We start from the raw sequence: 13,997 nt of genomic DNA, 5'->3' as shown, positions 1-13,997 counted from the left end.
ATGGAATGGACACCCCACCTGCCTAGACAGACACTCTGTGAAGAGCTGTATTTATAGGGTGGTCTCTTGTAAACTCCCCGAATTCATTTCACAGTCTTGCTCCTTCTAGTTCAGACATCTTATAGCTGCTCTGGTGCCTTCGGTCCCTCTAAAAGGCTCTGTTCCTTTTCTCCTACACCTTCGTGGTAGGGAGTGTGATGCGCCCCGCAGGTCACCCTGGGGATGAAGGACCTGGTCCCCCATCTGTTGGGAATGCTGCTGGCAGGCGGCCCTCAGCTGTCAGTCCCCTTTGGGGACGTCTCCAACTGAAAGGAACTGTCTTGTCAAGGTCGTGCCTCCCTCCAGGGATGTCCTCATCCCAGGGCTGATGGCAGAGTGGGTATCCAGGCTCCACTCTCGGCCCAGCAGCGCCAGGGCCTCCTGAGGAACAGCTAAGGCCTCTGTTGGGTCTGCCTCACAGCCCAGCTTCTCTCTCTGCCCAAACCCTGCTTCCTTTTCCTTCCAGATGTTGAGCCCAGGAACAACCCTAATAAGCCTCCTGTGCTGTAATGTTGTCCATCTCAGAGTCTGCTGCCTGGGAAGCAAATCTGCAGCCAATTCTGTCAGGGTGAACCACAGCCACCAGACTGCAAGCTCTGCCTCTGTCCTCACCTCCGAGAACAGTGCTTCAGTATTTGAGCAAAGGGATAAATCACCTACATAGAACAGATGGAAGGCAGTCCTCCATGGACGGGTTTGCCGAGCTCAATCAAGTCCTTTCTGTCTTTGGAGTATGAGTTTGACCCACCGCAGAGGATGTGGTGAGGGTGGGTATGAGTTGGTGCATGTGAAGAACGGACCCTATATGACTACAGTGGAGATAGAAAAGTAGCGACTTTCCTGCCCAGAATTCAGCGCACGTGACACACCTGGGGTTATGGACTCTCCCAGGAAGAGACAGAGAACAGGTATTGCTTCAGCTTTCTATCAAAAGAGGCCATGGTACAAAGGATGTTAAGAGATTTGCCTCAAGTTCAATAAGAAAATGAAAGTGAAAGGCAAGAAAATAATTCGAGCACAGACTCATAACGCACTATACCCGTTTCCTCAGAGACCGAGGTCATCTGACGACCATTCTCGACTTTATTCCCGCCCCCGCCCCCCACACAGGGCAGCCCTTTAGACTATGGTTCCTAAGTTATCCACGCCATGTTTTAGAAATACCCTCTACATCAGAGCAGAGCTGCTTCCTAACTGTGCTTTGGAGAACAGACTCCACTAATGACTGGAGTATTAATCTGTATGTCTTTCTACCTATTCTTTTAACATATTCTTTAAATACAGTTTTTAAATTAAAAAATTAGTCCCAAATTCTCTATTCTTAAGGATTTATAGATTCTCAGATATTCAGAGAGTAATTTGTAATATATTTTTCCTTTGGCGAATCAAATAATATTTGTTACATACTTACCATGGTGATTGAAAAAAAGAAAATATGCAAGTAGGAGCCTATAAAATTCTATTGTTACTATTAACTGCCCTCTGTACACTTCTTTCTTATGTTCAGCATAGCTGGGGTTAATTTTACGGATTGGTGTATCTTTAGAAAATTTGTGCTCCCATTGAAGATGGGCTGAGATGAACAATGGACCATTTTTATTGAGATCCAAGGTGGACTCTCTCCTGTCCTTCCCTCTATGAATATGAAGGTCTCCATCCTGAAAGGTGAATACCCTGAGGGGTGGGGAGGGCCAAAAGATCTTCTCTTAACTTTACAGACTTTTTGTGAAAGTTCCCAAAGCTTGTTGACACTTACGTAAAGGTCTGGATGCCGAGAGAAAGGGATAGGAAAGCATTTATATTTGCAAAGGACTTAAACATCTGTTTTAAAGTGAATTTGATGTTATCCTGTGAGATGTTTCCCTTCTTCCAGTCATTGGACCTGAAAGGCAGGCGCCCTGGCCTGGGCTGGTGGCCACCTTCAGGCACGGCGTGCTCTGGGTCTTAGCAGCCAAGTTATCACGGCTCTGGATTTTGTGCAAAACTCAATACGATTCACACTGAAATGCCGCTTCAGAGAGCGAGTATTCCAAGACGTCAAGCTAGTTACCCCAAAAGGATGTTGTAAGATACTCCTGATAGGGGGGCGAAATCAGCCAACATTCAAGCACACAGAGCACCGGAGAAACAGGGACTCACCCGAGTGAGACTTCTGGAACGAGAGCTGCTGGCCCGACTCTCCAGACTGCCCCCTCTGCTCAGGCCACTGAGCCTGCAGCCGGGCAACAAGTCAGGGTCCATCTCCCAAGAGTCTGACTTCTGGTGATGGACAGGCATCCCCACAGTAACCCCGGCCGCTGGCTCAATCACAGGAAGTGGGGAAGGGGCCGGTGTCCCATGCCCAAGTAGTGGGTCACCTCTGGAGAAGTAAGCACAAGGTGACAAGGGTTAGTGAGCTCAGACAGCGAAGGCCTCATTCCCCCAGGACGAACAGGCGTCACGAGATACAGTCGGCTGGTCCACAGCCTCGACCGTTAGGACTAAGATGATCAGGACCCCCGAAGTCAACTTGTTTGGTGATGCTCATTTCCATTTCTCCTTTATCTCCTTCTCCATTATGAAGACGTAAGAATTATTTTTATTTTATTTTTTATTGAAGTAGAGTTGATTTACAATGTTGTGTTAAGTTCTACTGTACAAGCAAAGTGATTCAGTTATACATGCATATATATTTCATTTTATATTCATTTCCATTATGGTTTATCACAGCATATTGAATATATCAATATTTCCCCGTGCTGTACAGTAGGACCTTGTTGTTTATCCCTCCTATATATAATAGTTGCCATCTGCTAACCCCAAGCTCCCAATCCATCCCTCCCCCACCCTTCTCCTCCTTTGCAACCACAAGTCTGTTCTCTACGTCTGTGAGTCTATTTCTGTTTCGTAGATAAGTTCATATATTAGATTCCACATATAGGTGATATCATATGATATTTGTCTTTGTCTGACTGTATGATCATTTCTAGGTCCATCCATGTTGCTGCAAATGACATTATTTCATTCTTTTTTATGGTTGAGTAGCAGTAAGAATTATTTTTAAGGAAAGATGGGTGTACTAAAAATTTCTTTCGTGCTGAAAATTTGATGAAATAATGTTCTGGCGCTGTCCTCTGCTCTTCGGGTCTGTACTTTCACGCTCCGTCACACTCAGACTCAGGCTTTCCCTGTACTGCTTATAAATTCTATTCTTTTCTGCCTCAGACACCACAACATCATGGTTCCTTTTCCAGCCTCGTTACAGTTCAGAGTTGAGGTAAAGTGACAAGAGCTAACAAATTACTAATGCAAGTTTGGTTGACATCTCCGAAATTCCAGACTCTTTGGAGGCCGTGATACTACTGCAGTTTCTACATAAAATGCTAAGGTCCCATCAGTTAATACCATCAGGAAGTTCATGTTCCCACTTTCAGGAACAAGGACACTGAAACTGTCCCCCCCGAGCCCTAGTCTCATACAGTCCTCTGACTGTTCCAGCAGGAAATTCAGCTCAGCCCCTGAACAACAGACAACTGAGTTCAACAAAACCTTCCAGAAGACTAAAGAAGGCTAGTAGGGAATAAGGGAATATGCCTCCTGTCCATTACATATGACCTGATGTTACAGCAAGTGAGGAAATAGATGCTCACCCCTCCCTACACTGAAAGCACCACCAGGTGGCCTTACGAGCCCCTAAAGAATCCCGAGGGGCACGTGAGCTAAAACCACCATAGGTGCCGTCTGGTGGGGGCGGGGGCGGGCAGTGAATCTTCCCCTGACAACAGAGGAAAGACGGGAAGCGAGGTACTGATTCACCTCCAATGAGGGACCTGGGGGACCGTGTGCTCGGTGGGGCAGGACCTGGAACTTGGCTCCGGATCTGTGCAATGAGACAGCACATGGGACCCTCCGTGGGGCGGAGGGTGGTAACTGACTATACCATCCGAGAGCGCGCCTTTCTCCTGTGCTACTAGCGTTTTAAAAGCTCTTCTGATGCTGTAAAACTGTAGTGTTTAGACTTCTACAAATTATTCCCTTGAAAGAAGATGAGGAAGCTAATCAGAATTCTCCAGAAGGCAGAGTCTGTTGGGGAGAAAGTGGAAACCTTGGTTCAATATCCTTCACAGGCTCAAGCTGTCAGTCTTCTTTCATCTCTTAAGGAATTGAGAACGAGGGGCTCCCTGGTCCTAGTTCCCCAGGAGCCAAAAATATAGAATTCCATGGGTGAGCCACTATGGGGCGTGGATTTCTGAGCGGGGGGCAAGGTCTGCACTGGAAAGGGGAGAGCGTGAGATAAAGAAGCAGGAGCAGATCCGTCTGACAGAGCGGCCAGAGCCGTGAGTCTGTGAGGTCATGACCACCCCACAGTATCTAGTCTCCTTTCCCAAACAAGGGCTCACTTTCTGTGTTTGCTAACAGTGCACTTCAGAAAAGGGAGGCCAGGGTCAGACTAAGAGGGCTCCATAGATGAAGAAACCGACTTCTCCCAGAGGGCGCAGAGCAGGCTCACTGCGGGGGGCGCCACAAGCTAGCACCACAAAGGGAAACTAGAGCCGCGTGTGCGTGTTTCTGTTTATTCTCTTGGGCTTCCTGTGTTTGTTGCTCGGTATTTACTAGTAACAGCCTTTTCTGGTAAGGTTGAAGGTCACAAGTGATCTACAGTCTTGGTAAATCTCTGTCTGCCGAGCATGGCCGGTCAGGGCGCAGCAGCCATCCAAGTTGATGGTGCTCGTGGAACTGGTGGAGCTAGTGGGGCAAGTGAACCTCCAAAGTGAGTGCACTGGAGCCAGAGAGGAAGGAAGCTCCTCCTCTTCATCCTCCCCTGTACATTCCAGAAAGACCTAGAATGGCCTGGATGGAAGGCATCCAGCCCTCCTCCCACTATCACCCCACTCCGTCAAAGTTCCAGATGGCCACAGTCAGGTCTGCAGAGCAGCCCAAGGAGCTAGGTCCTTCCACTATTCACCAAACCCCAGAGATGAGTCATCTTGTCAAAGACCCGTCCTGAGGCACAGTGGCTTTCAGCCTTGTCACACAAACAGCTTTGGGGACATCTTTGACACCTCCCTGTCCCCTGCCACTCACAACGAACCAGCTGCCCAGCCCTGTTGATTTCTCCTGCCCCATGTCAGTTGGATCCACTTCCTTTCTGGTCCCCCTCCCGAGTTCAGGACCATTTTTACCACATCATCTGACTGTTCTTGCTTTTTCCATTTTGGCCATCATTTTGCTGTATTCTTCTGCTGGATTAATCTTGAAACACCACTGTGATGTCACCACTCTCCTAAAAGCAATCACCTTCAACCCACTCCCCACGGGCTGCAGAATCAAAGTTCGTCCTATCAATCAATCCTTGCTTCACTTGGAACCCTATATTCCTTTCTAGTCTTAGCATGTTTTTCTGATGTTTACTGTTCTCCTCCTTCATATGGGGCAGATTCCAGGTACTAGAGAAAGACCGATGGGTAAGAGGCATCTCCTCCCCAGAGGAACTTAATCCAGCAACGGGTCAGAACCAGATCTACTGAATACATCTGTGGGGGTAACAGCTGAGCATGTGCATTTTAATCAAGTTCCACAAGTAATTCTGCCACATGGCGCCAACTCTAATGGAGGACGGATGCATCACCGTGTCCAGCGCCAAGACAGGGCACATGGGAGCAGGGGGAAGGTGCCCATACTCCCCAGGAGGGCTCAGAGACTTTCAGAAAGGCCAGCAATAAGAGATGTTTGAGATTTCAGGTTTAAACAAACCATGCTGGGCATTCCAAACACAGAAGGAGAGTAAGCAACACATGGCCTATTTGAAAAGTCGTGAGTGGCTGGGGTGAAGCCCTGAAATGAGCTAAAGCACAACACAGAATGAGCTGGAAAAGGGAGAAAGTGCAAATAGAGGCACACAGAGAAGTGGACCCAAGCGAAGAGGGACTTGAATCTTGAACTTCACCCACAGGTGATGGGGAGCCCTGGAGAGAGGCAGCATCACATTTATAGGTTAGAAAGATGACTCTGGCAACAGTTTGGGAGGGTGACAGCACCAGGGGGAGAACCTAAAAGCAATCAGGACAAGCGATTTAAAAGAAGGAGGAGGCTGCTCAGTGTTCTCCGGGACACATTTTAGAGTGTGGAAAGAGCTAAAGGACAGAACAGAGTCTAGTATACTTCCATGTGTATAGGGAAAAAAATGAAAAATATCTCTGTTTATGCTTTGATGTGCCTAGAATCTTTCTGGAAGGATACACGAGAAAAATTCCAACAAAGGCTGCCTGTGGGGAGGGAGAAATGGATGGATAGGAAGTAGCTGGAATCATTACAGTAAAATCAGACAAAGGAAAAGAAGGGAAAAGTGAATTACTAGAAACAAAGAGGAGTACTTCAAAATGATAAAAATTTCGATTTACCTGCATGTACCTCAAATATAAATAACATGAGTTAATAAACGCACCATTATAGTGGGAGATTTCTGCACACCACTCTTAACAATAGATAAATCCAGCAGACTGGGAATAAAGAAGATTTAAACAACACAATTAACAAGTTTGATCTAAGCGACATTTACAACATACTAAGTGAAGCAATTTCTTTTTCTTTTTTTCTTTTTTTTTTTTTTTTGCGGTACGCGGGCCTCTCACTGTTGTGGCCTCTCCTGTTGTGGAGCACAGGCTCCGGACGCGCAGGCTCAGCGGCCATGGCTCACAGGCCCAGCCGCTCTGCGGCATGTGGGATCTTCCCCGACCGCGGCATGAACCTGTGTCCCCTGCATCGGCAGGCGGACTCTCAACCACTGCGCCACCAGGGAAGCCCGAAGCAACTTCTTAATACATATTTTTTCATGTTCACATAGAATACTTATGGAAACTGATGGCATCCTGGGCCAGAAATCAAGTCTCAGCAAATTTCAGAAGACTGGTGGTATCAGAAAACACATTATTTTACTACAAAGCAATTAAATTAGAAATCAGTGACCTAAAGATAATCAGAAGAATCCATGTCGTTAGGAATTTATATTTCTAAGTAACTCTTAGAAATATTATTAGAAAGTAGAAAGTATTTAGAACTACATGATAATAAAAATACTGCATATCGAAACCTGTGGGATGTAGCTAAAACATCACTTAAATGCTTACAGTGTTAGAAAACAAGGCTGGAATTTAATGAACCAAGCAAGTAACGTTTAAATTAGAAAAAAAACCAAAAGAATAAACACAGAATAGACAGGGTAAAAAAAAGAATGTGAAATTAGATAAATAGAAAAACATACAATAGAGAACTAAATTTCAAAATTTATTGTTTTGAAAATGCTAATAAAATTGACAAACTTTTGGCAGAACTAATCAAGAAAAAATAGACAAACAATATCAGAATGAAAAGGGAAACATAAGTACAGATGCCACAGGTATTGAAAGGGGGTATTATAAACAATTTTATGCCAGTAAATTTGAAAAGATAGATGAAATGGACAAATTCCTAAGAGAAGATCTCCTTAAAACTAACACCACGAATAAAAGAAAAAATCTGAATAGTAATATAATCATTAAAGAAAATAAATCATTATATAAAAATCTTACAACAAAGAAAACAGCACATCCAGAAAGTTTTACTAGAGAGTTTTATGAAACATTCAAGGAACAAATAACTCTAAGTTTACACAAACTTCTGCAGAGAAGAGAAAAGTAGAAACAAACTCATCTCATTTTGAGGGTATTAAAACCTTGATGCCAAAACCCAAGAATGTATAAAGAAGAAAAAATTATAGGCTGCTGTCATTCATGAACACAGATACAAAAAGTCCTAAACAAAATTATTAGTAAGCTGGATCTAGAAAGCAAATAATGACCAAGATGACTTAATCCCAAAAATGCAAGGTTGGAATAACGTTGATTTTCCAACATACAGTACAACATTAATTGATTAAAGGAGAAAAGTCATACAGTCATTTCAATAGATGACAAAAAGCATTGGACGAATTTAATATTATGCATAATTTAAAAATAAACTTCACAAATTATGAAGAGAACTTTTTAAATCCAATAAAAGATATCCATAAAAATGATAGCAAACATCATATTTGATGGCAAAATATTAAAACCACTCCCATTACCTCCATCCCATCCTCTATTCTATATTGTATATTAAGTCATAACCCACATATAAGGCAAGAAAAAAATGAATAGGGATTGAAAAGGAAGATGTTATTATTCACATATAATTACAGTCTTTGTAGAAAACTCCAAAATGCTGTCAAATTATTAGAATCAGTAAGAGTTTAACAAAGTCGCTGGGGATAAGCCAATATAAAAAAAAAATCAATTTCTATATACTAGCCACAAACAACAGCTAAAAAAGATACCATTAAAAATAGCATAGGGCTTCCCTGGTGGCGCAGTGGTTGAGAGTCTGCCTGCCGATGCAGGGGACACGGGTTTGTACCCCGATCCGGGAAGGTCCCACATGCCACGGAGCGGCTGGGCCCGTGAGCCATGGCCGCTAAGCCTGCATGTCCGGAGCCTGTGCTCTGCAATAGAAGAGGCCACAACAGTGAGAGGCCCGCGTACCGCAAAAAAAAAAAAAAAAAAAAAAAAAGCATAAAATTGTACTTTCATGGTGGTGCAGTGGTTAAGAATCTGCCTGCCAATGCAGGGGACACAGGTTTGATCCCTGGTCCAGGAAGATCCCACATGCTGCACAGCAACTAAGCCCATGCACCACAACTACTGAGCCTGTGCTCTACAGCCCGGGAGCCACAACTACTGAGCCCACATGCCACAACTACTGAAGCCCGTGTGCCTAAAGCCCGTGCTCAGCAGCAAGAGAAGCCGCCGCAATGAGAAGCCCGCGCACCGCAACGAAGAGTAGCCCCTGCTCACCGTAACCAGAGAAAGCCCACGTGCAGCAACGAAGACCCAATGCAGCCATAATTAATTAATTAATTAAAAATAGCATAAAATAAAGCTGCATATATGTATATATACATTATATTACTTGGGAAAAGATTTAACAAAAGATGAACTCCAAGAATAAGCAAAAACAAGGTAAACATTTTACAATGGAATACTGTTCATCAGTCAGAAGCAATCAATTGGACGATGGTGTGGATGGATCTTGAAATGTATGGAGTGAAGTTATAATTAGAGTCTTAGCACAATCCATGTGTATACATTTAAAGCACACACAGCCCTGTATTTTACATCCATAACCAGGAACACATCCCAGTGGTGCGGATGGGTGGATGGGGGCGGGGCACACATCGACTGTACTATAGTCTACACCTGGTCTGCTCCACCACACTGTTTTCTTACACACCTGTTACTGCCTGAAAAACAATAAGGAAGATTTCCTGCAGGTTTGAATAATAATGATTTATCAGATCATTTTATCACCTGGGAAACTGTGAAAAGTCCAGATCTCAGGAGATGACACAGGACAGATGAGTTTGGATTTAAAGAGAGAAGCAGAGGAGACACCCATAATCTAGAAACCCTGGGGCAATTTAGGAGGGAAACGCTGAAGGCGGTCTGGCTTAACTAGGAAGGAGAGACCCTGAATTTAAACTTTTCTTGGATCATAATTTAGCTCAAAATTAGCCAGGGAAAGGTTGACCAGATCCAATTTACCTAAGAATCTAAACTGGAACAAATAGATAAGTTCCCTTACATTCAACTACTAAGCTTTCTCCCACTTGGTGGGGGGAAGGGAATCGCGTCTTCTGAGACTTAGATTCCCTGCAGACATGCTAAACAAAATCACAAGGGTGATTATTGTCTTTGCAGTTCTGAACACGAAGGGGAAAATGATCCTCCTTAACCAAGTGATGTGGAACTAATTTTGCTTAGCATGTCTGCGTTACACTTTAGAAAGAGAACTGCTCCAACTCACAGCCAAGGCAAACGCTTCACAAAAGAAAAGGAAGATTGGGTCTTAGGGTTCTGAACCCTGTGGGCTATGATCCAAGGCTTAGAGACCCCGACTCCTGTCTAGACACCACTATGAACCACCACAGCTACGGTACAGTCAGCAGAAGCACAACTTAGCTGGGAAAGGAGAAGAAATGAGCTTTTTAAAAACACCCCCTTCCCATATTGGGCCATCCACAAGGGCCAGACCCATGTGCATCCCACTCTTTCATCATCTCATTCTCCATTCATAGGAACGTTGGGGAGATTTGTTCCCAAACCTAGAAAAAGAATCTTAGGACAGAAATTACCTTGAAGACTATATCCTGAGAAATCCCAATATGATGATTTAACGGCCAAGCCGCTTTCAAAAAGATATGTTCTTCTTGACCTTCAAGGACATTAAAAATGAAGGAGCTTCCCCGTGGGAACTGTTTCTGGGTCATCACAGCTCATTACCACTCATGGGCTTTTCCTATGGTTAAGCAGTGGGTGAAAGTAAAGAAAGAGCTATTTCTCATGGAATGTACACAATCTTAGATGAAATAATCAGAAAACACAGAATAGCCATTGTTGGCCTTAATGCTGGCAGCTCTTGACAACCTTTGTTTGTCTGAACATGTACTGATGTACTTTGCTCTGATTTACACAAACAAAGAAGACAGGGGTCCTACTTTTATAGCTTTCTATAGCTTCTATAGTTTTCTGTCTAGTTCTCTGCTCATTCCTGTTTTTATGGGAGTGATGTGCATTAACAAAAATGAGTTTTAGGGTTTCCCTGCTGGCGCAGTGGTTGAGAGTCCACCTGCCGATTCAGGGGACACGGGTTTGTGCCCCGGTCCACATGCCGTGGAGCGGCTAGGCCCGTGAGCCGTGGCCGCTGAGCCTGTGCTTCTGGAGTCTGTGCTCTGCACTGGGAGGGGCCACAGCAGTGAGAAGCCCGCGTACCGCAAAAAAAAAAAAAAAAAAAAAAAAAGTTTTATAATGAGAAATTACCTAGAAAATGAAGCTGTAATCGATACCAAGACTCTTTTATACTGTTTTATTAACCTAATCCATAAGTTAAAAGGAAACGGAGTCCTGATATTCTTTCTTTTCTACTATTCAACTTAATTACGGCTTGAATAAAATTCTTAGACTAATCATTTCATTTCTCCCCCTAAAAATAATTTATAGATGAACTCCATAGAAATGATTGTGCTCTAGTTATGACAACACACCTGATAATCCAACACAACTCTCAGTCCCACCTCCCATTTCACACATAAAGGACAGTCTCTGGCCCCTCCCATCCCTCTCAGTACCAAAGATGCACATTTAGACCCAAATGTAAAGAACTGACCTGGTAGGCAGGTAAAAGTTGTTTGGGGTCCTGTAGTTCATTTTCTTCCAAGTTTTCTGCCCTCAAAAACTTTGTTAAAAATAAAACAGGGCTTCCCTGGTGGCGCAGTGGTTAAGAATCCGCCTGCCGCCAATGCAGGGGTTTGAGCCCTGGCTGGGGAAGATCCTATATGCCGTGGAGCAACTAAACCCATGCACCACAACTGCTGAGCCTGCACTCTAGAGCCCGTGAGCCACAACTACTGAGCCCGCGTGCCATAACTACTGAAACCCTTGCGCCTAGAGCCCGTGCTCCACGAGAGAAGCCACCTCAATGAGAAAACCGTGCACTGCAATGAAGAGTAGCCCCCTCTTCCGCAACTAGAGAAAGCCCGCGCACAGCAACGAAGACCCAACGCAGCCAAAAATAAATAAATAAAAATTTAAAAAATAATAATAATTTAAAAAAAAAGATTCAGTGCAACATTCACCAGTGAATTGCAAAGACCTAATTAACCTTTCTGAAATCCTGGATTCCTTTTGGGACCACAGGCCTATCAAAGTGGGCACCGTTTTTGTTTTCCTAACCAATCCTGCCAAGGAGCTGTAAGAACATAGGGCTTTAAAGTGTGTCTGGAATCTGGCCTAACCTTGTCTCTTCACACTTATTGCCACAATAGGAACCCTTTTATCCAGCCGAGTCTCCTTCATGCTCTGCTCGGGTGTGAGCCACGTTTGGACTGCTTCCCCGTCCCTCTCCTCTCCATCCTCAAAGCCTGGCTCATGAACGATGGCAAACCCCATCTAGTCTTCCTTCAGAATGCTGCCCTTCGCCTGGCTCCTCCAGTACTGCTTACTTTCCACCACTTTTTAACCACATGATGCCACCTTTGTCCCTCTGATACAACTCATCACATCAGATTTCATTATGCTCGTAATTCCTTTTCCTCAGTTAGACTAAACTTGCAGGCAAAGCTCTCTCTCTCTTTTTTTAAAACTATAGCCACAGGATTTTGGAAAATATTCATCCCAAAATATTGACTTAGTATTTGTTACTTAACCAAAATTTATGTTTTATTTATTTAAAAAAAATTGTATGGAAGTACAGTTGCTTTGCAATATTGTGTTACCTTCAGGTGTACAGCATAGTGATTCAGTATTTTTTGCAGATTATATTCCATTATAGGTTATTGTCATATAATGGCTATAATTCCCTGTGCTATACAGTATATCCTAGTTGCTTACCTATTTTATGTGTAGTAGTTTGTATCTGTTTATCCCATACCTCTAATTTGTCCTTGCCTTCCCCCCTCTCCCCTTTGGTAATCATGTTTGTTTTCTATGTCTGTGAGTCTGTTTCTGTTTTGTATATACATGCATTTGTATTATTTTTTAGATTCCATGTATAAGTGATATCATATAGTATTAGTTTTTCTCTGTCTTATTTCACTAAGCAAATACTCTCTGTGTCCATCCACACTACGTCAAATGGCAGTATTTCATTCTTTCTTATGGCTGGGTAATATTCCATTGCATATATACCATGTTTTTTTAATCCAGTCATCTGTTGATGGGCACTTGGGTTGCTTCCATGTCTTGCCTATTGTAAATAGTGCTGCTATGAACACAAAATTTATATTTTAAAACTCTAAAACCATGAGAGTATCCTTAAAACAGACCTTTGATGTAGAAGAAAAGTTTGAACACGTAGGAGTCGTTTCAGACATGTTAACCTTGTTGCAGTAAGTGTCCTTTATCCTTCTATCATATTCAGAGACCAAAGCCTTGAAATTTATGAGAAATTACTCTCAGTCAACCTTTATATTCCAATCAAGGGCAAATGTGGAGCAGGAGGGGAGTAACTTTAAACACAAATAATGATCTGTTAAAAACTTGGCACCAATAACATCAGACACACTAAGCCAGTAATGCTTCCTGATATTAACATGTGATAAGTATCAGGATGAATGCACACACGTGTACATCGACAGGTGTAACCATGACCAACATTAACTTCTAAAATGGGCCTCTACACAAATAAACAGCTGAAGTAAAATAAATAAGTAGTAACTATTCTTTAGTATGGGCTCTTTCTCCATGTGCAGAAAACAAAAGCCTTGGAAAGAAAAGAATGCTTCCAAAAAATACTCACTAAGCAAACTAGCAAACTAGAACTGGATCCCAGCACAGAACATCAAAGGGAAATCTTTTTCAGGTGGAGGCTGGTTGTTTCTGGGAGAGCTGGGGGCGGAGGCTTAATTTTGTCTGGCGTTTTAAACGGTTGACATGGTCAATGGTTTAGCATTCCTTTTCCTTCGCTTTTTTCTCTGAATGGTTTTTTCCCTTACTTCTGAAAATGTTTGCTGTAAGAACTTAGGACCTTAAACTCTTAACTGGCACTCGAGGGTATTAAAGACAAACACTTCAAAGGCTGGTAGTTTTACTTCTCCAGAAGAATTAGCATGCTTTCATTTAGAGGTTTTTTTTTTTTTTTTTTGGAAAAGCTCTTACTGAACAATGTAAAAAACAAGGTTGGTTTCAGATCTTCTCAATTGTGAATATTTTCAACTGTTAATAGGAGGCAGTAATTAATTTACTTAAGGCAGCATGCCACATGAAAGTAACTGATTCGCCTACTCATAAGCAAACACTTTCACAGCAGAGGCCTCAGCCAGGTAGGCTGGTTAACAGGCCCCAAGGGAAGACGTCTCCCACCACCAGTGTACTACCACTGAACAGAAGCTTCGGAAATCAGATTTTCCCAAC

The 13,997-nt window shown here is 43.2% G+C and overlaps 2 protein-coding genes across 3 annotated transcripts in view; one reads left to right on the top strand and one right to left on the bottom strand.

The window, feature by feature from the left end:
- The window catches only part of UPF2 (UPF2 regulator of nonsense mediated mRNA decay), a 212,927-nt gene that overhangs the window by 155,236 nt on the left and 43,694 nt on the right, over nt 1–13,997 (top strand). The gene's annotated exons all lie outside the window — the stretch shown is intronic.
- Nucleotides 1–13,997, bottom strand: part of PROSER2 (proline and serine rich 2) — a gene marked incomplete at its 5' end in the record, with an annotated part of 39,716 nt that overhangs the window by 18,209 nt on the left and 7,510 nt on the right. The window contains one exon of the mRNA XM_079914964.1: nt 2,179–2,398. Coding sequence (XP_079771090.1) covers nt 2,179–2,316 — 138 coding nt within the window. The remainder of the gene's footprint in view (nt 1–2,178; nt 2,399–13,997) is intronic.

This window comes from Stenella coeruleoalba (genome assembly GCF_951394435.1).
Source record: "Stenella coeruleoalba genome assembly, chromosome: 2".
NCBI classification, from domain to species: Eukaryota; Metazoa; Chordata; class Mammalia; order Artiodactyla; family Delphinidae; genus Stenella; species Stenella coeruleoalba.
The sequence above is the reverse complement of the archived record's forward strand: the minus strand, read 5'-3'. Positions and strand labels throughout refer to the sequence as shown.